We start from the raw sequence: 26916 nt of genomic DNA, 5'->3' as shown, positions 1-26916 counted from the left end.
CACAAGAAAGAAAACCCAGTGACTTCAGAAGAGGCCACACATGCCTACTGGAGAAGCATGTCCATGGGCTTCAGCTGTGCCCACTGTGTGTAGGGGAGCCAGGGGGATGCTGTTTTTTGTCAAGCTCAGCCTCACTCACTGGATTCAGAGCCACTGTACTAAGTGCAATACCTACATGATCTGTTTTCCTTTTCACAAGGATCCTAGGGGGTGGGTGTTATGAAGCCCATTTCCCAGAGGGGGGACAACTGAGGCTTGGAGAAAGTTAGGGGCTTGTCTACACTGACTACACTGGGGAGGGGATGGGGCCGGGATTCAAACCCAAGACTCTGAGCCAAGACCCTTGTGCCCTATCCTGCCTCTGGGCAAGTTGGAACTCATTTTCCCTCACCCAAGGAGATTAGTGTCTTCTATATTCAGAATGGCCAGGAGCTCAGGTGTGGGAAGCAGACCTACACTCAGGGACAAGAGAGGAGGCCCATGAACCTTTGAACTTTGAGAAGAGGGGCCTCTGGGTCTCCATGGGTGGCAGGGAGGGCAGCATCCGGGCAGAGGCAGAGGGCCATTGGGGAGGGCTCACAGAGCGTGTCCTGGTGCCTTCCCTCCATCCCTGGGCTGGGCTGTCTCCCTCCCCTCAGTGTGGGTCAAGGCCATGACCTGGCACAGAGCTTGGCGAGGGGCAGCCCACGCTTACCTAGGAAGGAGGCAGTCGCTGCAGCCCTGGCTGGTGCTTCACTCAGCAATGGCTGCTTAAGAGTTACACACCATCACCCCTACACCACCACATCTCAACGATCCCACTTCATTTATTACCAAAATATCACAGAATTCCAGTCATAGTTAACATACAGTGTTTAACACAAACCTGATACCTGTGAAAAGAACTAAGTATTTGGACAATCGAGTCGTTTGGAATTGTGACACCCCAAACCATTACCACTCCGTACTCCAAAAATACACTTTGAGAGCTTTGGAAACTGAATTAAAATGTCTACACAGCTATGAACAATTGTTTAATAAAACTTTTTCATGTTTCCATTACATGTAAATATATCAATTTGGCATCTCTATAAAAACTCTGAAAATGGTGCAAAAGTTTCATTCTCTTTGAGAAAGCCATTGACAAAAAATATTCACACTTCACTAAAATTTTGAAAAATGGTCTTCTTTCAAAGCTTCTTTATTAATCTGAAATCTTCTGGATTATCAAAATCTAGGTTTGCTTTTTCCTCCTAAAACACTAAAGAACATTTATTCACAAGAATAAAAAGGCAAACTGGGGAGATGGAAAACTGAGAAGGACTTTTTGTTCTTTCTGAAAATCCAAAAAAAAAAAAAAAGCTAGTTACATAAGCATCCTCCAAAGAACACAATGGGATTCATTTTATTGTTGACTTTTGGACAGCAGTGTCATACTTTATTGAAAACAAACCCAGGTAAAAACAAAGTTAAAATGAAAAATGGTACCTGAAAAATAAATTATTTTATATAAAACAAATCAATAACTTAAAACACACTAATATACAAAATGTCTAGCCATCTACTGTACAACACGGGAACCAGGTGGTAAAGTGCCCCCCAGAGCAAGTCACTGTAAACGGAACGTTACACGGTAAAGAGGTGGCCCCCCAACCAACGGACAAGCCTTTTCTCCGGGTGGAAGTCAAACAGTCCTCCTGAGGCGCTGCTCCAACCATCAGTCAGCCTAACTGAGGTCCTCGCGGGAATTACAAGGAGTGATTTTTGTGATTTTAATGACCAAGTGGAGAACTGAACTCTGTCACCAGAGGGTTGTGGGAAAACACAATCATCAGAAGCCCGAGGCAAACCAAAAGGTGTGGAGATGCGAACCGGCAGCAGGTCCTACCGCTATCCTGAGAAAGTGTCAGTTCTCAACACCACTCAGCGGAAAGCACTGGTGACTGTGGTTGGGGGCCAGGCCTGGGGATCTGAAAAGCAGCAGGAGGTGTTTCCTGAGGAGCTGCCTCAGGTCCCAGGAGGTGCCACAGGTCCTGGGGAAGGCGGGAAAGAGTTCAGGTGGAGGGCTGGGGTGGGGGTTGGGAAAGAGAGGCCCTTGGCAGCTTATTCTCATTCTCTGTGACCCAGCCCAGGAAGGCTGCAAAGAGCACAGAGAGGTCCAGTTGGGCTGAGGGTGGGAACTGGGACAGCTGGGAGATGTTAACTCGGATTTTCAAGGCCAACAGCAGGATGGGGTCAGTCCATGGCCTTCGTCTGGAGGCAAACCAGGATAAGTTATTGCCAGTAACTGTCTCGGGATTCATTTGTCTGTCTGGTCTAGCAGGGCTCCCCGCCAGCTGCCAGCGTGGAGGTGCCGGCTCTTAAAGCAGCAAGGTTCAGACCCTGGGCACTGGGTCTAACACCAAGTGCAGGCTCTCAGAGGTTAAGGCAGCTGCCCTTGGCAAGGGAAAGACTCACCTTCAGGAAATAAAGAAGGTGAAACCCACCCGGCACCATCTGCCCATGAGAAAGCCCAGCTTTCAGCTATTCTGGCAAGAGGGTGACTGCGGGTGGGGGGAGAGTCCCGGTCACTGGACGTGTGACTAGAGGCACAGCCAGTGCAGAAAACCACAGCTTGGCATGTTATATCGAAAAGCTAAAGAAAGGCAAAGCCGAAGGGTAAAGAATGGATAATTCAACTGGAACCAGGTTCATAAATTCAGAGCTGCTTAGTGAACAACTATCAGGGGAAGTTACAGAGGCCAAAGGAGTATTCAATCAAAGCTTCTTTGGTATTTAAGTACCAAACTAAACTTTGGATCAATTAAAATCATCTACTCTTAATTCTTTCTGATCGAAATTTCCAAATAAAAGGTGAGCACTCATCTTATGAAATACAAATATGACTGATCTACGTAAAAATTTTTAAAAAATATTTTCTTTCGAATTGTGACTTAAAAAAAAATGGGACCTTCCTTTTGCAAACCAGCCCAGAGAAGATGACAATGAAATTTTCGGATACAGGGCTAGCATCTGGCGCTTCCCCGGGAGTGACAATTACTTTTCAGGAGTAACATGTCAAAGGCAAAATCCTCCCCCACACTTGCAAAACTCCCAAAGAAACACACTGGAGTTTTTGGCTAGAAGTCTGTTCAAAGAGTGGGGATCACGTAACATGAGAATTTTACTGAGAAACTAGGCGACTTTTAAAGGTCCCTATGTACTTCACGTTTCCTTCCCGTCTGCGCCAGCATCAGGATAATCAATATGATTCCAATACAACAGAGGGAGGAGAGAAGCTTCGGTGCCGGCTGTGAGCCCGTCACTACAGTTTATGCCTCGGACAGACTGCTCCTAGGAAATTGACACTAGTGAGGGCTGGCTGGAATGGGTGTCAGCGAGGAGACTTAGGGTCCCTCAGAACTGGGAATCTCATCTTTGCTGGGAAGATGTTGGCCCGAGGCTAGCACAGCCTACAGGGCCTATTTTTCCAGTCCTGGTGGGGAAGAGCGCTCTGGGGCACACAGAGCAGGGACCCTGTTTTGTGTTGAATCCGGGCAAACAAATGGGCCTTGGTTCCAGAAGGAGGCACGTAAGCTGGCTTTGACCTAGCATCTGGAACATTCTGCTGGAGGAAGGAGGTCCTCTATGGGCACTTGGCCAACTTATGAGACAAGGCCTCGAGGTGTGTACTTGACCCCTTTTGCGAAGAGAACGTGGCAACACTGTAAATTCGGGAGGATAATGCAAGTAGCCGGCAGCCCCTCAATGAAGTATGGGGTTGTGGGGGTGCATCAGGGACAGGCAGCCTCAAATTGTCCAGGGGTTTCTCGGACATGGACCCACTCTGGGGTAGGCTGTGCCTACTGCCCAATGTTTTCCACTTAAATAAATAGACAGATAAATAAGTAATGCCACAATTCCATAATACCAATAACTAAAAAACAGCCTATCGTTACATGTTTTTAGTCTCATGTCAAGGTTAAAAACTGCTGGTACTAAGCCATCCTGTTTTCGATTCTCTTGTACACTAGTGATTTATAAAAATCAGATCACGCTCCTGAGGAGTTGGCCAGAGGTCGGGCCCTGCCCACTTACTTCTCAGGCCCTCTCTCAGACTCTCCCTGCTGGCTCCCCATTTTAAAATACACCACCTGTGACGGCACAATCCTAACGTCACAAAATTGTAAATGCTTTTGTCTTGAGGCAAGTCTATTTGTTTCTTAAGATCCTATAAATCCTCCCTGAATGCTGGGCCGTCTGTACCTTACCTAGCCAAAAAGAAAGAAAAGGTAAAATAAAAAACAAAACAAAATTCGAGCAAAACAAAATCAAATTTAATGGTCTTAAATGCAAAAGTAAAAACAAACAAAAAACACAAAAAAGCAAAAGAAAATTAACAGAACAGAACAACCCAAAATGTCAAGGCAGTTATGAAGAGAACTTTGAGGGTTAATCTTTAAAACTACAAATCAAAGGGTTTTTTTTTTTTCTTTTTTTGTTAATAGGTAACTGGCAGGAAGTTAAGTACTTTTCTGCTGAGTGTTCATACGAAAGCAAAGTTTTCAAAACAAAACCCGACTAAAATAGAAAAAAGTCTAGCGCTCACGAGAAGGGATGCGAGAAATACAATGCTCAAATGTTTCTGTGTCATTAAAAAATAGAGCTATCTTACGCATTCGAGCTGTGTTCAATGCTCTTGGAAACTGGAGAAATGATTGTGAACAACAGTATCCGACGTGTGGGGGCACCGTGCATGCAATGTGTGGACAGAAATTCGGGATGTCAGAATAGCAATACGTCTTCAGGCGTGCCTGGAGCTTAGGTCTGACTCTGGAATATACTGGAGTTTCCCTGAAACTCTTTGGTCCATTCCCATTGGCGCCTGGGCTTAACGAAACCCTCTTGTGTCCTCTGCAGGGCCTGGCCCAGCCTGGTGTGCGGCCCCGCCCCCCTCCCCGGTGGTGGCCCACGGCAGACAGACCCACTGCCACTGCCAGGGCCCCTCGGCTGAGTGAGCAGGAGGTGGCATTGGGACCTGCTTGGGAAAGCAATTTCCTGTCAACCAAAGCAGAAATCGCTTAAAATGTTGAAGCGGTTGAGAAAAACACACACTCAGCATCTGTCTAACATCTTTCGTTTAAAAACTAAAAAGGTCATTTCTTTTGTGTGTTTGTGTCTATCCAGTTTGTGGAAACATCGAATGAAACGCGTGTTAGACAGTCTCAGAAGTTAAAGCATGCTTCAGTTTCACCACCATCCCGAGGGACTGGCTAGTCAATGCAGTCTACTTAGATTTCTGTTTAATATATATTTTAAAGGAAATAACTTAAGAAACTTAAAATTGGTCTAACATTGTGGGATTTCAAACATTTGAACATGTCGGTTGCATCCCAGAGTATAAAAACCTTTTCACTTCTCATTTAGACTAAGACAAACACTTGTGAAAATTGGCGCAAAATGAGTTGTACACTAACAAAAAAAGTTTCAACTTCTTCACTCTTAATTATCTATTCCGTACAAAAAAAGCATGAGCGAGTTATTTGTGGGACTTGTTGGTTTTGAAGGAAACCTGTAAGATTTTGTCCCCCAGACGGTAGCCGTTCAGACTTGCTATGGCCATCGAGGCTTCTTCATAGTTTGTCATGGTCACAAAACCAAAGCCTTTGCACTTGTTGGTGTTGAAGTCGCGAATCACTTTCACATTGGTAACGGCACCAAAGGGGCCAAACATCTGCCAGAGGATTCCCTCATCGGCATCTTGACCCAGGTTGTAGATGAAGATGCACCAGCCCGAAGAAGCGTTGCCTGGGACATTGACACCAGAAAGCCCACTCATGTGATCTACACCCATAGGGGAGAACCTAGCAAACAGAGAGCACAGCATTCAGGTCAAGGTCAGTGTGGGCCAGTGTGCTGATGGGGACTGACATTCGGCGCAGGTGAGGCGCTTGGGCTGGCACACCTCCCCCCCCTTGGTTGCAATCAGGATTTAAAAAAATTTTTTTTTCTTTTTTGGGTCGCACTTGCAGCATATGGAAGTTTCCAGGCTAGGGGTGGAACCTGAGCTGCAGCTGCTGACCTACGCCACAGCCACAGTGACACCAGATCTGAGCAACATCTGTGACCTACACTGCAACTTGTGGCAATGCCGGATCCTTAACCCACTGAGTGAGGCCAGGGATTGAACCCCCATCCTCATGGATACTAGTCGGGTTCATTAACCTGCTGAGCTATATATAACAGGAACTTGGTGATCGGGATTTTTAAACTGCGAGGAATTCAACATGGTGGCAGAGGGAGGGCGCGGGCTCCCTGCTGTCTAGGGAGTGACTCTGAGGAGAGACATCTGCTGCCTGCAGAGGGTCAGAGCCTCAACACACCTCCCTCAGAGTGATGGCCTGTCAGTGGCCCTGAGCAGCCGCTCTGTCCACCCCTCCTGCTGGGGGAGGGGGTCCTGTTTAGTCACACCTGTACCGCCCACATTTTAAAGGATGGAAGCTTTTCCACGTCCTCCTGGGTGCCGTTACACTCCCAGCTCTCCACGGAGGAAACCCTTCCTTATCCTCTATGTCTGGGTATGTATGTGTGTTGGGATGGGGCGGGCTGGATTTTTTTCTTTTCTTTCTCTGCATTTTATACCCCCACCCCCCCACCGTGACCCTCCCTCTCTGAGGGTTCACAGCCGAGCAGTGTCTGGATACAGCGCACTCCTGGAAGGGCCACTGCAGGCATGGTACAGCTCTGGATAACTTTCCATTGCTGAAGGGCCAGGGCTCGCACTGAGGGCTGTGGACTGCAAGTTCGTCAAACGTTACCAAAAATGTGGGACCTTTTTCAAAGCGACACTCTCAGTCACATCAAACCTAAGACTTCTACAAATTGTGGCCATTGCAGTAAGGATTAAGGGAGATGATAAAACTGTTATTGAAGCCACGTGGCCCTCTAGATGTTTCACAAACTGAAAAGTTTACAGTCGTAGGGTCAATTTAAGAATACTCACGCACCATACAGCACCTATGAAGCCACATGATACAATCGGAGAAGTGTTACCTGCTCCAGAACAAAATCGGCTTCCAGTCAAGGGTCTGATCCAGGGGTGAGTAAGGTGCCCTCAAGCCTCACTACACAGAATGACTCTCTGGGTCAGGGACAAGAGAGGCCATCCTCTGAGGCGCAGCCCACTGACCCAACGGTTATTGTCAATGCAGGTACAGAACAATCAAAACACATTATGTGCCACAGTTTTGAACTGGGGAGAATAATTTTAAACTGTCTGTACCAGATGTCTGAATTGGAAGAAGGACTCAGGTGGCTGGTCAGTGACCACAGTATCACTGAAATGGGGGTGGGAAGAGGCACCCATGCATCTGCATGAGCTGCTTTTCAGTAAGAGCCGGAAAGAGATTATGACTTCATTTCCTTCAAGTTTTGTAGGCTCTGGACCCAATTTATTGTAGTTAACTAAATCTTTATGTAGCTATTATACTGAAAATAACCTGAGGCAATATTTTACTGTTTTTTATTGAGCCGACTCTCATTCTTATTCATTCTTGTGAGTTTTCTCCTGCTGCTTGCTTGGAGCTGATTTCTTTTATCTCCACTATCGTGAAACCCACCCCCATTCTTTCCTCTGATGGTACAAAAGGAGAACTGACCCGTCCTTGATTTGGGGGCTTTTCCTGATGTGCAAACCCTCTCCTCTTCTGGGTCCTGCTTTCTCTTATTCTTAGCTTAGTCTGCCTTCTGGTGGCAAAACCTCCCTCTCACCCCCTTCCTTCTCTCTCTGGAAGTCACGATCCTTCTCTTGCCTGACCTCCTCTGCACTTCCCTTCTCCCCTTTCCCTCCGCTAAGCTTCCCAGTTTGCCTGAGTTACTGGGTAAAACTCACTGAACTTGGCTGCCCACACATCCACCTGATCAGCAGTGATGCGGACCGTGCTATCTGCTTTTCGAAGCTGGATTTTAGCTCACTTCTGTCCAAAGATGCTTCCCCTGCCTCTCCTATAAACCAGATTAAGACAATGAAGGAAAACCAGCTTTGGAACCTGAGCCGAGCTGAGAGCTCTGGATTACTGGACTGTGAAAATAAGAATTCAAAAAACTGGGGAGTTTCCATTGTGGCTCAGCGGAAACGAATCGGACTAGTATCCGTGAGGATGCATGTTCAATCCCTGGCCTCGTTCAGTGGGTTGGCGTTGCCATAAGCTGTGGTATAGGTCATGGACATGGCTCAGATCCCATGTTGCTGTGGTTGCGGTGTAGGCTGGCAGCTGCAGCTCCAATTAGACCCTTAGTCTGGGAACTTCCATATGCTGCTGGTGTGGTCCTAAAAAGGAAAAAAAAAAAAAAACCCTTCAAAAAACGGCATCTGTGGAATTAAGCAGGGTGCTACCCAACCTCATTGCTTACAACACAGATGGGAAACCTGAAAAGTCACAGAGAAAAATCCTTAATATACCTAAGACGCGCCCTCATGCCACTGCTTGAGGTTCTGCTGGGAACCAAACAGAATAGCCCTACATTGGGATCTTGGCTGTTCACAAGGCAATAACGCACTTGAGTTTAGACTCTACTTGTGTCCATTGTACTAGATCCGGGCAACTAGAATAATTCTATATGGAAAGATTAAGGGAGGTAGGAAAACGGTTCACCTCTAGAACAGAGGCATGTACTAGTAAAACACCAAATGACTCCATGAGGTAGGTGTATGAGAAAGGTTTGCCTTAAGGCTGCTGATCGAATGTCTAAAACCTGTTCAAAAAGCTGGAAGGAGAATGGCCCTTAAGGCTGCCTCTTTTCTTTCCTAGATATAGATGATATCTTTAAACTCATGGGTCCACTCGCATGTCACTAGGAGCTGCACCATTGTGGGTGGGTGGGTGGGGGTGTGGGGGTGTGTGTGTGTGTGTTTAGGGCCGCACCCATGGCATATGGACACATTCTTAGGCTATGGGTTGAATCGGAGCTGCAGCTGTCAGCCTACACCACAGCCACAGCAACATGGGATCCCAGCCACATCTGTGACCTACACCACAGCTCACAGCAATGCCAGATCCTTAACCCACAGAGTCAGGCCAGGGACTGAACCCCCATCCTCATGGATACTAGTAGGGTTCCTTACCACTGAGCCACAATGGGAACTCCTGCATCATCTTTCTTATTCCAGTTAAAGACAATGCTCGAATGGAAATAAACTGCTTTCATACAGATATCTTTCTGAGGCAGGTGGGGGACACAGAGACGCAAAATGGTTGTGAGTACGACTTTCTGATATGATCAGCCCAGTGCACCCAGGGCTCTGCACGGCTGAAAAGGGTGCCTTCAGCCATGGTGGGAAGAGCGCCGCCCTCCTGACCCACCTGAATCTCTGCGCCTGGTGATGCACGGGGCCTCCGAACCGTCTAGCTGGCGAGTGGTACAGCTGGGACAGCAGCGCCACGTTTTTGTTCTGGTTGGGATTGGCTGCAAATTTCACTGTAATGGGCTCGGAGGAACCTGGGGGTTTATGACCATTGAAACTGGTAATTGCCTCTTCTGCTTCCGACCGTTTGTCAAACCGGATAAACGCAACCCCTCTGGACAAACCTTTTTAACAAATCAACAAAAATGGAGTTAGGGGGAAAAAAATGCAAGGATTGATCTTTTTAAAACTGAAAAGCAAAGGTCAAGTCAGTCAGCTTACTGTGGTTCAAACTGGATGCTTGGTTATTGAGATAAACAAAAATTAAACCTAAATATGGAAACATGAGCAAATGAAAAACGACGACTAATAAAAGATTAAGGTTTCAGACTTTCTTCTGAGTTGAAGCAACGACTCCAGTCTCAGCGTCAAGATACTTTGACAGACACCCCAAATCCCTCTTAGAAGAGATTATATCCTCCATCACTACTTCGCTGCCAGGTGCTCCCTGCAGCATGGATGCTTGGCATGCTGAGGAGCGGGCAGGCAACAAGGAATTCTCCCTGGGCTCTTGGGCGCCCCCTCCCTGGCCTGCCTGACCACCAGGCTCCTACCCCAGTCAGGCCTTCACAGCCTGTTACCCTCCCGGCTGGCCTGACCAAGTCCCCGTTTGCTCAGCCTCCTTCATCCCTGAAGGGTGTGGCGACTTAGTAACCAAGCCTCACCACTGACAGCTCTTTCCTGCCACAACACCTCACTCACCTCTTGGACATTCCTCTGCAAGGTCGTGGTACCTCCTGTGAGCCCCAAATTGCCCCCAGAATCAAGTGAGGCCACTCGATCTCTTCTGAGAAAACTGCTCAGGCACACACAACGCTGCTGACCCTCACCCACAGACTCCCTGGAGGCCTAAAGGTCCCTGCCTCGGGCCCGCTCCATACCTGCGTGGGAAGGGCCAGGGCCCTGTCACTGCTTCCAGCTGCCTTGGGAGAGCACCTTCTCTTGACACCTGGACTGAGCCACCCAAAGGTAACCCCCGGTCCTGCTGTAACCCCACCCCTTAACAGAGTAAGAACGTGGCCCGGGACCAGGCTACCTAAGTCCAAGGCCCACCTGCTGAAGGCAGGGTCAGGTCAACCCTACAAAGTGTGAGACCCAAGCAAACCAGAAGTGGGAAGGCTCAGTCACTCTCCACTTCCCATGTGTCCACGTTCTGGGTCTGGGGGAAATGATGGGGGGCCCTCATCTCTCAAAGAACTTGAGGAACGGAGTGGGGCTGGAGTGAGGGTGCAGAGCCACGGAAAAGGACCGGCTCCTCTGGGGAGAAGAAATGGGTCAAATGTGAAGGTGGCAGCTGAGGGCCAGCCTGGGCTGGAGGCATGGTATGCCCTGGTCAGGGAGATGGTCCTACCCTGGACTCTTGTTGGCCACTGCCTGTCACAGACTCTCCTAAGTTGCATTTTCTTCTCTAGATATAAGCCTTTAGCACATGGTGAATGACAATGATCAGAGCAGAAGAGCCCAGGGCCTCGGGCGGCCGGCTAAGTGGGTGGGAGAAACATCCCCCAGTCAGCTCCCATGTCCTGGCACTTTCCCTCACCATCTCCCACAGGGTCCATCAGTGGTCCCCAGGATGGGCACAGGGCATGGGTCTTTCCAGCTGGCCCTAAGGCCTCAGAAAGACTCAGGCACACCAGGCAGGTGCAGAGATGACAACCGTCATTGCAAGGTGCCATCACCCTCTTCTGGGTCTAGAATCCCATGCTCTGTCCTGACTTGGATGTGACACTGCAGGCCCCATTTGGACAGGCAGAGAGCGAGCAGTAAGGGGCCCTTGGGGCAGGGATCTTCCTTTACAACTGTAACATACCGTGGACACCCCTGCCTAGTCCTACAGCACATACTCCAACTCTCCAACTGGAAAACTTCCTCTTCTGGTGGCACCTCCAGCATGAGCATGGACAGGACCATGGGAGGCCTCCCCACATTGGCTCCATGACTGTTTAAATATGAACTTAAAATTGACAGAGCCGGAGTTCCCGTTTTGGTGCAGCAGAGACGAATATGACTAGGAACCATGAGGTTGCGGGTTTGGTCCCTGCCCTTGCTCAGTGGGTTAACGATCCGGCGTTGCCATGAGCTGTGGTATAGGTTGCAGACGTGGCTCGGATCCTGCGTTGCTGTGGCTCTGGAGGAGGCCAGCGGCTACAGCTCCGATTCGACCCCTAGCCTGGGAACCTCCATATGCCGCGGGAGTGGCCCAAGAAATAGCAAAAAAAAAAAAAAAAAAAATTCAGCTCAGAAGGAACATCTGAAAACAGGTAATTGGATTACACTGTTTTTATTCTATGTATGGCACCAACGACAGCTTAGACAGCTGGGGAACTGAATGAAATCTAACTGCAGGCAAATACTGCTGGAAGCTGTGGCTGGCTGGCTTCTCCAGAAAGCTGCCTGCAGAAGACGACGGTGCCACTCTACTTATAAAGACCCTGTGATCAAGTAGAGAGAGTGTGTGCAAGTGTGCTTTCCCTGTTTGGCTTTGTAAAATGATTATCAAATGAAAACCACCTGAGTGAAATGAAGAAAACCTGAATAAGAACAAGAGAATGTTATTTAAAGTGAGGGATATAAACTCACTTAATGATTTGATGAACGTATACTTTTTGAGGATGGCTGCAGCTTTTTTTTTTTTTGTTTTTGCGGGGGGGGGGGGGGGGGGGGGCGCAGGGCACATCCTCAGCATATGGAGGTTCCCAGGCGATGGGTCTAAGCAGAGCTGTAGCTGCCAGACTACGCCACAGCCACAGCCACACCAGATCTGAGCCACATCTGCTACCATCTGCAGCACCCAACAATGCTGGATCCTTAGCCCACTGAGTAAGAACAGGGATCGAACCCAAGTCCTCATGCATACTAGTTGGGTTCATTACCACTGAGCCACAATAGGAACTCATGGCTGTGTTTTTTCCAAGGGTTTTTAGACTTTTTCTTGATTCTAAAAGAGACCGATAAACGGCAATCTCTAGATGAGTCAACTATTCATCTCACAATTAAAATGTATAAAGAAGCAAAGAAATTAAAAATAAAAGTTTTGTCAGCTCAGGAGGTTAAGACTTTTTAAGAGCATTTTCCTGTTTCTTTATGAAAAGCACAACATACGAAGGTAAACTTGATGCACGAACGTGCTCACCACGCCATTCTCTGCCTGCCGCCCTGGGTCCACAGGGCCCCGGTGGCCTCCTCTGGAGCAGAGAGAGGGAACGGAAGCCCACAGTCCTGTGGCTCACCTTTTTACCCTCCAGTTTGACACCTGGGGCGAGGGGAGGGCTGTAGAGAGGGAGAAGCCCCTGGGACCCCCCATGGCCTCCTTCCCCCGCCCTCTCACGAAGCTCCTGAAGACAGATAGCCATGTAGGCTAGGGGTCCCAGTTCCTTTGCTGAAGTGGCAGAAGCTGGCGAGGAGGCCTGAAGTCACAACCCTGTGCTCAATGCTGACCCTGGGAGGCCACCCCGAGGTGCCCCCAAACTCTGGGATGCACCAGCCTTGCAGAGGGAAAGGAGGCAAAATCCCCAGGAAATGGGCGAGGGCACTGTCTGCGGGAAGGACCTCCCTCATGATGGTGGGTACAAAAGCTACATGTCCGGAAGCGTGTTCTCAGGGCAGGGGTGGGGATGGGGACATGGGACAGAAGACTCCAACTTAAGAACTGGGCCCTGCTGGGGGGTGCTGGGTTAGAGAGACGAGCACAGGCATAGCTGTACACACAGCATCAGGAAAAAGCAGGGCCAGGAGGTGGAATGTGGGTGGGTGATCACCTGCTCCAGGTCTCTAGACAGCCCACTCACATGCTTCTAGGCCGGTGGGGCTGGGAATAAATACATGCGCTGACCAGCCGACTGGATCACTCTCAGCTGGAACTTGAAGATAAGGAAGGGGGACTTTAGGGACCATAGGAAGCCACTCTGGGGCTGATCAGGGGCTTACAGCCAAGTATATGGCATCTTCCCTTTACGACACCCCCCACCCCAGAGTCTAAATGCAGAATGAAGATGGCCGGGTGCATGGGGTCCATGTCTTTCCGGCACAGCTTGAAGTCAGAGTGCGTGACTGCACCGGGCTACAGGGATACCCATAGCTGCCACCAAATGCCTACGACCTGCATCTAGGGACCACTCTTAAGAAGTCCTTCTCCTCAGGCCCCTGAGTCCTGTCCACACCTCTCCAGGTCAGGTCCCAGCCCACGACTGCGGCCTTGGGTTGCAGGCAGGACGAAGCCAAGCTTCCACAGCTGGGACAGGAAAAGGGAGAGCAGATGACAAGACTGTGGGTCCCAAAGCACACAGCGTGGGGCGGGGGGGAATGCAGAAAAATGTGCGCACACCTCCACCCCCGCCTGTCATAGGCCGAGAAGGCCCTGCCCGCCTGCAGCCTCCTGGGGTGCTGTTAGTCTCAAAGGGGAGGTCACCTCAGAGCTACGACTGCCTGAGGCCCAACGACCCAGTGTTTGTCTGACTACCTCAGCCAAGGGGGCGGTGAACACAGTGTGGGAGGAACAAAAATCAACCGCAGACAATTCCGCCAGCTTCACTGAACTCCGTGAGCAGCAATCTTTCTTTCTAGTTTGTCAGCAAATTCCCACTCCTGCTGAGAACAGAGCCGAGGAACCCCAGAGCAGGGCCATCTAAGGTCACTGCTCCCAAGATGGAGCCAGGCTGGGGCTGAAGCCAGGGGGGAGGTGGCCGCACAGTGAGGGGCTGCCTTGGGGGGGCTCAGCTCAGCGGTGCCTGGCTGCTTCAGACAAAGCCTGGGGCCCACGCTGCTCCTGTCCTGAGCCGAGAGGACCAGAGAGGGGCTGGTGAAGTCACGGGAATTACCAGCAGGAGCAAGGCACTGGCACTGAGCTCTGAGTTTTCAATGTGGTGCCCGAGAGGGTGCATCGAAACCAAGGAGACTGAGGAACAGCTCCTCAGAAACAGTCACCCTCGGAGCCTTGGGGCAGTAGAAGGTGGGGACTCTGGAGCCTCTGGACCTCGAGTATGGACTGCCTCACACACACACCACTGCCTGCAGAAAGAAAGGCAACCTTCGAGGTCAGGCTGGGACACGTGGGTGCCTGCAGGAAGTGCCAGAATCTCTTGGTGTTTTCACCAAAAAAGACTGGCCTAACGTTTTATGTCAGGGGCTGCTCTTAGCCATTTTACCTCCCCAGCCTCATAAAACAAAAGCCAGTATCTTCTGTCCTCACTGGGGGAGTAACTAATGACATTTAAGATCAAAAAGATCTATCTTCTCTAGAAGGCCTGGCCCGGGCCTGGAGGAAAACCTCACTGTGTCCCGGGCACTTGCCGTACCTGTGGTCTGATCCACGAGGACCCGAGAGTTGATGATTCGTCCAAACGGAGAGAACATGTCCTCCACGTCCTTCTGGGTCATGGTCCTCGGAAGCCCGCTGATATACAAGTTGGCATCTTTGATGACCTCTGAGCTTGGGCGAGCATACGACACCTTGAAAACAAAAGCGCTTGCTGGTGTTAGGGCAGGTGTGTGACCAAAGCATCAAGGAAGTGTGTTAAATTTTTGAGTGAGGAAAAGCCAACCCCATGGAAGGAGGTCACGCAAATGTCGTCAACTGCAGCAGCCTGTGTGGGCAGCTCTCTATAGGCCAAGCAGGGGCCCGAGCGTTTGCCCTGATGAGGCAGACATTACCATTTCAGCAGAGTCAGAGGGTTCACAGCTGATTGGTGGCAGGGCAGGGAGACCACCCCTGCTGCCTGTTCTCCTACCATGGTCTTAGGCCTCTCTGGACCATGACCCTGGCTGGGAATGGCACCTGGTCCTGCCTGTGAGGCACCTGGGTGCTGCTGGGAGTGTGACACCCATCTGCCAACAGGCAAGCTCGCCACAGGAGCCCAGACAGGGCCCCAGTGTTGGGGGAAGCACACGCAAGTATTCAACATTAAATGGCACCATGCTTTGGGGGTTTATGTTTAGCAAAACTGAAGGCTAAAAGGAACTTTTACAGTAGCTTAGATAAAATGATGCAAGCATGTGGGGCTCATGGCAAGGAAAGGTCTTTGGTGCTCTCCCAGGTTGGGGTGATGGCTGTGTGGACCCTGCAGGTCAAAGAGATGGGAACAAGGCCAGAGCCCTGCTGGGAAGTAGCAGCTGGGACAAAGCCTCCTGTTCACAAGAGGGCGGCCTCGGGGACAGGACTCAGTCACACCCATGGAGGTCAGAACCAAGTCAGGAGGCTGGGAAATGAGGAGGAGGCAGAGAACTGTGTGCTCAGGAAGGGTGCGGCCTCAGACCTGGGCTGAATGTTCTCTCTGGGAGTCACACAACTGAGACCGTAACATGGCACAAACACGACCTCTCAGGTGTCACTAGGCAGCACAAGAGCACAGATGACAGGTGTGTTCTCACAATGCTCAGGCCTGCCAAGAAGCGCAGGGGTGTAGTCCTACATGCCGAGACACACACACACACCACTTTATTCATGTGTTTTCTGACTCCCAAACATTCGAGAAGCACCTGTGACATTCCCCAGAAAAGGAGATGACGGACATCTCCTTTGCCTGCAAAGCAGAATGCAGTCCAGCGGGAGAGACAGCCAATAAAAGGAGAAACTGTGCACCCAGCTCCATCCACAGAGAAACTGGGGCCTGTGGAGGTGAGCGTCAGAGGATAGTGGGGCTGACATTCCCTGGAAGCTCCCCTGTGCTGCATCCAGGCCTGGGGCACCTTGGTGAGGCCTGTGGTGCAGGCACTTTGGGGACACTCAATGATGTGTTCAAGACCTGGGGAAGGTACAGCACTGCCTCACAGAGCCTCCCCGGCCAGCTGGGCGTAGTCACACTCCTCGACTTCCAGGTAGAAGGTTGGCTCTCTCCCTCTTCCATCTGGACCTAAACTTTCCAGGTCATCAACCAGCCCCACAGAACACCCTGCTCAGACTCCTGCCAGAGGGTGTCAGTCCAACTGTTTGTTGTCCAGTTTTACCAAATGCTCCAGCGAGAGGCATCAGATTTCAGGCAGGATGGCTGAAGGAGGGAGGCAGGTCAGGATCAGGCTGGGCCAGTAGAGAGCTGCCTCCTAGGATCATCATGTCTGGCCCCTTGTAGATTTGTCACAGGCTGTATCTGGGGTCTGCCTTTGGCTTTTGGTGGAGGACACTGTGGGAAAGAATATTCCCAAACCAGCACCAGGGGAGCATCATGGAGGTTGGCACTGATCATGTGTGTGACTGTCCTCTAATAAAGCCCCACAGAGGAAGTGCTTTCAGAGCCAAATGTACTTCAATTCCTTTCAGCACAAATGTCTTTAAGGACCTTGATGACCACTGAAGCTTCCCTTTTCTCTTCAGCCACTGTCAAGTTTAGAGTCAAATCAGAATCTGAGGAGACTGCACCAGAGACCCAGCATGTGGCAGGTGTGCGACAGCACAGCAGGTAGGCCTGGGACCTGCTCTGAGATGTTAAGCCTAGAACCCTCTTTTCTAAGCTCCTGGTGTCATCTGCTCCTTTCCCTCAATGAGGTCCACTGTCCTGTTCTTGGGAAACATTCCTGAGGGGTTTTTGAAGAAGAAGGGATTTTTGAATTATGTTCTCACACAAAGTCAGATGTCGGAGTCCTAAGCCCTAGTATCTCAGAATATTGACCTCAGGCAGAAATAGGATCCTTATCGATGTAATTAGTGAGGATGAGGTCAAAGTGGAGTAAGTTCCCCTTGTGGCTCACTGGGTTAAGAATCCGACTGGTATCCACAAGGACTTGGATTCGAGCCCTGGCCTCGCTCAGTGGGCTAAGGATCCAGGGTTACTGTGAGCTGTGGTGTAGGTCAGCAGCTGCAGCTCCGATTCGACCCCTAGCCTGGGAACTTCCATATGCTGTGGGTGTGGCCCTAAACATAAAAAAAAAAAAAAAAAAAAAAGTGGAGTAAGATGGCCCCAAATCAATGACTGGGGTCCTCATAAAAAAGGGGAAATTTAGACATAGATAGGCACTCAGAGAGAAGATATAAAGAAAGAAACTGGGTGATGCTTCTACAAGCTGAGGACTGTCCAAGATTCAGTGACCGCCAGATGCTGGGAGAGGAGCATGGAACAGATCCTCCTTCACAGCTCTTGGGAGGAACCTGGATCTCAGACTTCTGGTTCCCAGAACTAGGTGTGAGGATCTGGCAGAGGCAAAGGCTCAATAGGACACAGTGGCTTCAGTTTGAGGAGATGACTGGTGGACCTGTCTCAGGAACGAGGGCTGACTCGCCGGGTCTGGAGGCGAGGGGTGGTGGGCACAGCACTGAGGGACTGCGGCAGGAAGTCCCGCCTGGGGTGGGGAGGTGGCATCCTCTCCAGGATGGCTCAGCAGGGAGCAAAGGTCGGGAAAACCCAAGGTGAGTCCAGGTGTGGGCAGAGCCTGAAATAAGACACTTGGGAGTGGGGAGAAGGTAGGGCTCTGAGCTGAGAAAAGGAGGGGGTGGTCTGCAGTGGCAGGTTGAGAGGAGCAAGCAGGCTGGGGAAGCTGTCCTGTGAGGCCTGGATGACTCACAAACTCATCCCAGGAAGACACTGCAGTCCCTAAATTGGGAATGACAGTGGTGACAATCTGCCCAAGACTTCCCCAGGCTGTACTGCAAGGCTTCCTCAGTCCTCTCAAATGAGCAGGAAGGCTCCCCACAGTACACAGTGCCCCCATGCACCTCTGCGACATCTACTTCTGCATGTACACATGCATGCGTACGCGCACGCACACACACCCCCCCAGCGCCATGAAGGCACGAAATTTGTTTTTGTTCACTGCCCGACACAGAGCAGGCACTCAATAAACACTTGCCACATGAATGTTGAATACACTGACGAGAAAGGAACTGCAACTGGCTGTGCCGGGGCAGGAGGCCTGGGCAAGAGGCAAGACGGATGCCACCACTATAGCAATAACCAGGAGATAGTGAGCAGGAGGTAGTGCTGGCCAGATGCCTGGGTCAGGTGCTGCATGAGGACGGGAGCACCGTGGTTGGGAGGGGGCTGCCCCTACCCAAGTCCTTTATGGGGCCCCTCCCTTTGCTGGCGGGGTTGAGGACATGATTCAGAGGCACAAGGCCTGGGACTATCACCACTCAACAGGCATCTGACAGGTAATGCCTCGATTCTGAGCAGACAGGATGCTCCCCAGATGCCCTTAAAGTGCCAGGCCCCTGAGGAGTGACTGTGCTAATGGTGCGGTGACGGTGCCTGTGGGGTAAGGTGGTCCCTCACTCAGGCCAGGGCTCAGCGCAGACCCCTGCACAGCCAGAAGGAAGGGGATGGTGATCGCAGCTCTTTACCTTAATGGTCTTTGACTGGAGCCGCAGGCCATTCAGCGTGTTTATTGCTCTCTCTGCGTCCTTTGCAGTCACGTAGTTCACAAAGCCATAGCCCAAGCTGTGTCCTGTGTGAGACAACAAGGGGACATCAGTAAACCACTGAGAGCCAGTGAGCGAAAGAGTGAGATGGGGAGGATGAACGGGACTATGTCCAAGGGGGCTCAAAAGGACAAGACCAGAGAGAAGATCAAGAAAAGACGTGAGAACTCCAAGGGCCAGGGCCTCCGGGAAGGAAGTTAGAGATAACGGTTACAATCTATGTTGATGGTTTATTCACCACGCTTCCTTGGCAAACTCTTACATTTTTCACAAAGAAGAAATGCTATTTTCCTAATTTTAAAAAAGTTTATTTAATAAGAAATGCTTTGTTACTGAGAGCATCCTGGGTAACCCATCACAAAGCCCTGAGGAGGATCTGTCCCACTGGTGCCAGCTGCTGGGTGCGGGCTCTGAAGAGGCTGGGTGTAGATGGAGGAGGAGGATGATCACAGAGTGGACAGGACAGGACAGGACCTACGGGTGGGAGAACTCAGTGAGGAACAGCTGTGAGAGTCTAGGCCACTCCCATCCCCAGAATGGGAAGGCCTGCTGGGCTCTGGCGCCACCCAGTGTCCACTCCCCGCACTTCCCAAACCTGAAACTCAGCTGGGGGAAGAGGAGATGGAAGCTCATGCTTCACCTACACAGCTCTGGCCAGGGGGCCCCCCTTGGCAGCAGCTTCCACAGTGACAGAATCATCAGCTGAAGCCTGGAGAAGTCATAAGGCATGTGCAAACCTGAGTTCTTCCCCAAGAAATCCAGGGTTACAGGCACGATGTCCCCAACTTCTTGGCAACTGTTGAGAAGTGGCGGGAGTGACCACCAACTAGCTACCACAGGAGGGACACAGCACTGCCAGGGAGGGGCTGTAGGTCGCTAGGAGGCCCAGAGAAAAGCCATGGATGACAGCTGGAGTTGAAGGAGCAGGCCCAGGGAAGAGAACTGCCACCAAGGCCACACCTTACCCACCCCTGCATCGTGTCAGTGCCCTCCCCCCTTGCACTAGCCACCGCTCTGGGCACAGAAACAGAGAGTGAGAGGTGGACAGAGGCGCCCCCGTCCCTGAGCTCTGTGCCATCCCTCTGTTGGATGGCAAAAACATGATGAGGCCTGAGCCAGGAGTCCTCATGGCAGATGTGCTGGCGTGGCGGCTGAGGAACCCAGGCCCGTTCTGCCCAATAGTGAGACCCAGTGGAGAGCCTAACCCAGTTTTGCCACTTGGAAACAAACAAATGAAAAGACTTATTTTTTAGATTTAAAGAGATATGATAAGATAATGCAGAGATCCCATATACGCCACACCCAGTTCCCCTATTAGTTATATCCTATCCTAGGAGGATACGCTTAAACCAGTACTGATACATGGTTTTGTTTTGTTTTGTTTTTTTTTTTTGGTCTTTTGTCTTTGTTGCTGTTGTTGCTATTTCTTGGGCCGCTCTCGCGGCATATGGAGGTTCCCAGGCTAGGGGTTGAATCGGAGCTGTAGCCACTGGCCTATGCCAGAGCCACAGCAATGCGGGATCCGAGCCGCGTCTGCAACCTACACCACAGCTCACCGCAACGCCGGATGGTTAACCCACTGAGCAAGGGCAGGGACCGAACCCGCAACCTCATGGTTCCTAGTCGGATTCGTTAACCACTGCGCCACGACGGGAACTCCTGATACATGGTTTTGAATTACAGTCCATATCTGATTCAGATCGCCTTAGCTCCTCCCTGATGTCCTTTTCTGTCCCAGGATGCCATCCACGATCCCATGTGACATTTACTTGTTAAGTCTCCTCAGGCTCTTCCTGGCTGGTGTGAGTTTCTGACTTTTCTTATTATTGATGGCCTTGACAGTTTTGAGGAGTGGTCAGGAATGCTGCAGAGTCTCCCTCAATCTGGGTTCGTCAGATGTTTTTCTCTTGGTCACAATGGAGTTCTAATGGGTTTTTAGGAGTAAAGACCACAGAGTGAGCGCCCTTCTCATGCCGTGACACCAGTGTGCGTGCTGTCCACATGACTCATCACTGATGCTGGCCTTGATCTCCTGGCCAAGGCGGTCAGCTTGCCAGGTTTCTCCCCTGTAAAGTTACCCTAGCCCCATGTGGAAGGAAGTCACTCCCCACAGCCCCCATGTAACGAGAGCCTTGTGGAGCTAGGCTCTCCCTAGGGCAGAGGAGCCACAAAAATTACTGGCCACTTTCTTTTTTAAAGAAACAAAACCGAAACTTGACCCTCCCAGATCCACATTTTTAACAAAACTCCACGGCTCTCAGAGCCTTGGCGGCAGGGCCCTGGACAGTGAGGACGCCAGAGCAGCAAGGCTGTGGGGCCCACTGAGCAGGAGAATCAGAACTGCAGCTCAGAAGATGACACCAGCTCCAGGCCTGGAACTTCAGGGTCCTTGACTACAAATGTTAAAGCAGAGAATGCAGAATGTCTGGCATATGGATTCCAATCAAACTCCAGGCTTGCTGAGATTTTTACTCCTCAACACCTGCCCTCCAACCTCTCTCTGCCCGTCTCTTGCAGAGCCAGGCCATGGAGCCTTCCTGTCAGGCCCAGCTCCTCTGCCTCTTTCTGGTTGGCACCACCCGCATTCCAGTCTTCTTGTGTTCCTGTTCCTCCCACAGGCCAGTCTCAAGCTGGGGCCACCTGTCTCCGTTCCTGGTGCTTCAGGTGCCCCAGGCCATGTTCCTGTGCCTTCCGCTGCAGCTGGCTTCTCCTGGCCCATGAACACGGGCCCTGCCCAGCCTTAGTTGCTGATTCCTCTCTCCAGGTGCTTGGCGGCCTCTGCTCCCCTCCCCTGCTGGCCTTGTCAAGGTCACTCAACCCTCTGTCATCCACTCTTCCTGGGTTGACTTCCTAGACTACCATGGGTGCCCATACCTGCCAATGTCACCTAAGAGGTCACACAACCTCAGACAGCCTCTGCCTCTTTTCTCAGACCTGTTCCCTCTCCAGTCTTCTCCCACAAGTATTAACTGAGCACCTACAATGTATCTGACATCATGCCAGGCTGGCTAGGGGGTTTCATGATAATCACTGAGGAGGATAATTTAGGCCTTAATGAAACATGAAAATGCCATCACAGGGATTACAAGGAGAATCTCTGTGGTGGTGTGAGAGGGACTAACAGGACAGGCCCATAGGAGACAGGGTGGTCAGAAGCACCCTTTGAGGAGGTGATGTTAGAAGACAGACCGGAATGGCTGGAGGCAAGCATTCCAGACACAAGAGCAAGAGCCAAGTCTCTGAGGCGGAGACAACAATGGTGTGTTCCAGGAAATGAAAGGAGGCCACCTCAGCAGCACAAAATGAACAAGGGGACTGGTCCAGAGATGGCTGCTGGGCAGACACTGGCCATAGTGGGGCCAAGGCCAGTGCAGAGACCATGGAGCGCCTGTGAGCTGGATGAGGTGTGAGACAGGGGCCATGCGCCAGGGCAGGGGTGGAAGAAGGAAGAGCCACCAAGCGGACCTGTAGATGGGCTGATGCAGGAGGGAGCTCTGGGGGGCTGCGTGCCCAGGCCAGGACTGGCTCTGTCCCCCAGTTTGTTCTTCTCTCCGAGGTGGGCATCTATGTACACTGAGACAGAAGTCGGGTGAGGAGTGAAGGGCAGTCCCTGGTTCTTATCCACTGGATGAGGTAGGAAATTAAAGGGCTTAACATAGTGCTGAGCACCCATCTCCACCCTTTCCTCCACCGTAATCTAATTGCTTTCAACTCTGGCTGCTTGTTAGAATCACCAGGGCAGCTGATAGAAACGATCACCGCCAGGCCACATCCTGGACCGATGAAATCAGAATGAGGGTGGGGAGGGCAGGAGAGGGGACAGCTTCAGGAGCTGTGACTCCAGTGTTGAGCCCAGGTAGAGAACTGCCGCTGGAAGCGCAAGAGAAGTGGGGCCCCCTGTGGTTATGCAGAGTCCCCACCTGATGGTCTGTGCTCAGAGCAGGCCTGCAGAAAGGCCCTCACTTCCCAAGCTACTGTTTCTCTTAACAGGGTCCACAAGCCACTCGGGGTAATGACAGCTCCCTAGGGCCCTCCTCAGTCCAGGACCCAGGATGTCAGGCAGGAATGGGAAGGTGCACTTCAAAGCTCTTTATAGATGATGCTCCTGTTCCCTGGAGGCGGCAAGCCTGCCAGAGTCAGTGCCACGAAGGCAGGTCAGCTCCTGGCATCTCCCCCTTTGGGGCGATGAAAGACTAGCCCTGAGAGAGATAGAGATAGAGATAGAGATAGAGATAGAGAGAGAGAGAGAGAGAGAGAGAGAGAGAGAGAGAGAAAGAGAGTGTGTGTGTGTGTGTGTGTGTGTGTGTCTGTCTGTCTGCCTGCCTGCCTGCCTGTCTGTGGGAGGGGGTGCGAGGGTGATCAAGGATGAGTTCAGACAGGGCACGGATCTTGCACAGGCTGTTGGGGCTTGAGGGTGAGGCCCGCAAGAGTCAGGGGTGGGGGCAACCAGATCGGGGATGGGAGCTATGGTAGAGCAGGGAGGGTGGGAGATGAGGGGAAGGACCCCTGGGACCAGTCTAGGGATGTGCGAGGACAGCGCCACCCCCCTGCCTCTGCCCAGCTCTCAAGTACGAAGAGCTCCTCAGCTCGAGTACTGACTTGCCTGGGCACCAGCACTGCCTTCCCTCCAGGAAGGTTCAAACACCCAGACTGGCTGAAACAGTGGGTCTGGCTGGGGTTTGAGATGCGTTTCTCCCAGTCCCCAGGTGCTGTTGCTGGTCAGAGATGGGCCCCGGAGAGCCGCTGCCCTGGAGAAACCAAGGCTGCCTCCATGCCAAGCACTCCACATCCCTACTGGGTGACTCCTGGGTCAGTGCTCTTGCATTTGCAAATATCTCTCGCTCTTTTCAGACAACGGATAAGGAGGACTAAGAGATGATTCCATGGCGCTTCGCCTTGCTTTCACAGATCAGAGCAGGGCTCCTCACCCTGACCTGGGGTGCGCAGCTGAGGAAGGCAGGTGCCCCATGGACGAGGCCCTACTCTGCAACATGAAGGGTCAGGGCAGTTGAGTCCTTTCTCAAAAGATCCACAAGAGCTCAAGGGAAGATGTCCTTGAGGGAGAGAGACTGGGTCTTGGAGGTGGGGGGGATGAATATATTAATTAGGCAATAAATACAAAATAGGAAATGTGCCAAAGGAAGGAAGATGGGCAAAGGACAAGAGGCCTTTTATTAAAAAAGATTACAAACAGGAGTCCTTTTGTGGCGCAATGGATTAAGGATCCGGCATTGTCACTTCAGTAGCTTGGGTCACTGCTGTAGTGTGGGTTCCATCCCTGGCCTGGGAACTTCTGTGTGCCTCAAGTTTGGCCAAGGGGAGAAAAAAAAAAAGAGAGAGTACAAACAGCCAGTAAATATATGAAAACAGATGAACCTTACTAGAAATGCGAACTGCCACCAAGAGCAGATTCAGATGTCATTTCTCACTTAAGAGAAGAGGTGAGAAACCCTGCCCCGCCTAGGGGATGGCAGGGCTAAGCAGAAAGGTGTGAGAACTGAAGACCCCCCGGAGGGCCAGTTGGCGATATGGATCAAAAGCCTTTTGTTTGTTTATTTCTTTTGGCTGAGCCCATGGCACAAAGAAATTCCCGGGCCAGGGACTGAACCAGAGCCACAGGTGTAACAAGAGCCACAGAAGTAACACCAGATCCTTAACCTGCTGAACCACAAGGAGACTCCAAGAGCTTTTAGAAAGTATATGCTCTCCTGTCGGCCAGTTCATTTCCAGGAAGACTTCCTCTGGAAATAACCACTGAGCAAAGATTTGTGCCAGGAAAGTTATGTCAGTGGGGCTAATAACTATGAAAAAACAGTTACAACCTGTTGTAAACTCAGAACCTGCACAAAACAAAATACTATGTAACCACTGTGACCATGGAGAGACCCAGTGACAGGGAAAAAAGTGTTCAAAGATGTAGGAAGAAAAGTTTCCCTCAAAGCTCAGGGAGTATGAGTCCGTTTTGTAAAAGTACATGACTGCTCATGAACATATGTAAAGAAAAAAGACTGGAAGGACATGAACCAAAAAACTAACAGTGGATTGTGGATAATTTAAAATTTCCTTCCTGTTTGTCTCATGTTAAATTTTTCTCTGTAGGAACAAAGGTGATTCATATTAAGGGGAAAAAAAAAACAGGCTGGGTATAGTGGAAGGGCTTTCCTACAGAGAGAACAGTATCAGCAAAATCACAAGAGTGTGAGAGCAAGGTGTGTCTGGGAAATGACAAGCAACTCAGTCCAGCCCAAGAGGAGGGTGAGTGGGGGGTGCAGTGGCTGGGAATGAGGGGCCCGGGGTCTCAAGGAGACTTGGGAGCTGCAGGCAGGATTACGGGTTTTATCCCAACTGGAGGTACAAGACAAGAGAGAGAAGCTGGATGTGCAGGTTGGGGACCAAGTGGCCAATGTGACATAGTCCAGGAGGGTAGAGGCTGGCTCATGGTCCCCTATCAGCCATATGGCATCTGCAGAAGGGCTAGACACCAGGACAGAGAACAGGGCAGGGCTGCACAGTAAGGCTAGGTAGTGAGTGTGGGTGGAACAGGCAACAACAAACGTGTATCTCCAATGCAGGGGCCTGGCTGGCCAGAAATACTCTGAATCGTGAGGCCAGCGCATCAAACATTCCCAGCATCCCAGCCACCACCTTGTCCCCCACTCCTCCTATCACCAGTGCCTGGCCTGGCCAGCACTCAATAAATATTTGCTGAGTGAATGAATGTCCATGCTGATCTGCATTCTCCCCCAACCCCCATTCATTCATTCATTCATTTATTCAACGAACACCAATTATGTGGCTACATCTGGGATACAATAGGGTCCCTGCCTCTGAGAACCATAAGGGTCTACTGGGCCAGAAAGTTCCAATTTCATTGCAGTGTGCAAACCCACACTGCAGATCAGTCTGACTGCTAGAAGAGTCAGGGGTTTATGGAAGCTGAGGGAAGAGGAAGTTTCTAAAAGGAGGAGACGGCCCTGGATCAGATCTGAGCCTCATTAGAAGAGGAGCATCTAATGCTGACTAGGTCAGGCCAGGAAAACATCTGAAAGCAAATGGGGCCCAGAAACTGAAGGGTTTTAAATCAGGTGAGAGACGGGACATTTGCTGTGTTGAAGAGATTCCTTTGCCAGGAGGAAAAGGAGTTAGGAGAATGGTCTGGAGGGAGCATGGGTGGCCCGTTAAGAGCCTAAAGTAATAGGGCAGGCAGAGGATGATGTGACCTGGTTTAGATGGTGGCAGAGGAGATGGAGGAAAAGGAATGGAAGCATCCAGAAGGATGAGTGCCAGGGACATATGTCAAAGGTCAGGCTTAGATTTCTGACTGGAGTCACTGAGTAGACAGTGGTGCCATCTGCTAAGATGGAGACCCTGGGAAACGAGCAGATGGCTTGTGGGAAAGTCAAGGTCAGCTTGGGAAACACAAGAGCCTGGAGCTCAGAACAACTTTCTGGTTGAAAGAGAAGGGGCCAAACTGAATATAAAGCTAAGCCTGGTGGCTTCAGGTTAAGGATCCAGAGATGCCACTACTATGGCTTGGGTCACTGCTGTGGCACAGGTTTGATCCCTGGCCCTGGAACTTCCGCATGCTGCGGGCATGGCCAAAAAAATTTAAAACTACGCCATGGGGGTGCATCTGCTCACCCCAGTGTTGGTTTAGGAAGAAGAGGGGGCTTAGGAGTAAGTCGAGGAGTGCCTAAGTTAATGGCTGGGAAAGAGCTGCTGGAGAGGCAGAGACAGGCCTCAGATGAAGGAGAAAGCAGGGGTGGGGGTTTATGGAAGCTGAGGGAAGAGGAAGTTTCCAAAAGGAGGAGACGGCCCTGTGAACAGGAGAGGAAGGACATCAGCTATAGTTGTTCTTACTCGGGGACAATTCTGCCCCCCAGGGGACACAAGGCAATGTCTGGGACATTTTTGTGGTTTTCGCACCTCAGAAGGTGCCACTGGCATCTACCTGGTGGAGGCTAGGGATGCTGCTCAACACCCTGCAACGTACAGGGCAGCCATCCCACAAGAGTTACCCAGTTCCAAATGTTGGCAGTGCTCAAGTGCAGCAGCCTCGAGTTAGAGGGAGTCCCGGAATCTAGCAACGACTCTATTTGTTTACTTATTCTGTCTTTATAGGGCTGTACCCATGGCATATGGAGGTTCCCAG

The 26916-nt window shown here is 51.0% G+C and overlaps 1 protein-coding gene across 1 annotated transcript in view; it reads right to left on the bottom strand.

Moving 5' to 3' along the window:
* Nucleotides 1-788: 788 nt before the first annotated feature.
* Nucleotides 789-26916, bottom strand: part of ELAVL1 (ELAV like RNA binding protein 1) — a 42661-nt gene continuing 16533 nt past the window's right edge. The window contains exons 3-6 of the mRNA XM_047777257.1: nucleotides 18687-18790; nucleotides 14716-14869; nucleotides 9321-9546; nucleotides 789-5822 (exon numbers count right to left, since the gene is read on the bottom strand). Of these exons, the coding sequence (XP_047633213.1) occupies nucleotides 5498-5822; nucleotides 9321-9546; nucleotides 14716-14869; nucleotides 18687-18790 (809 nt within the window). The 3' untranslated portion in view covers nucleotides 789-5497. The remainder of the gene's footprint in view (nucleotides 5823-9320; nucleotides 9547-14715; nucleotides 14870-18686; nucleotides 18791-26916) is intronic.

Source organism: Phacochoerus africanus, chromosome 4 (genome assembly GCF_016906955.1).
Source record: "Phacochoerus africanus isolate WHEZ1 chromosome 4, ROS_Pafr_v1, whole genome shotgun sequence".
Taxonomy (NCBI): Eukaryota; Metazoa; Chordata; class Mammalia; order Artiodactyla; family Suidae; genus Phacochoerus; species Phacochoerus africanus.
This window is presented reverse-complemented; position numbering and strand designations above follow the sequence as displayed.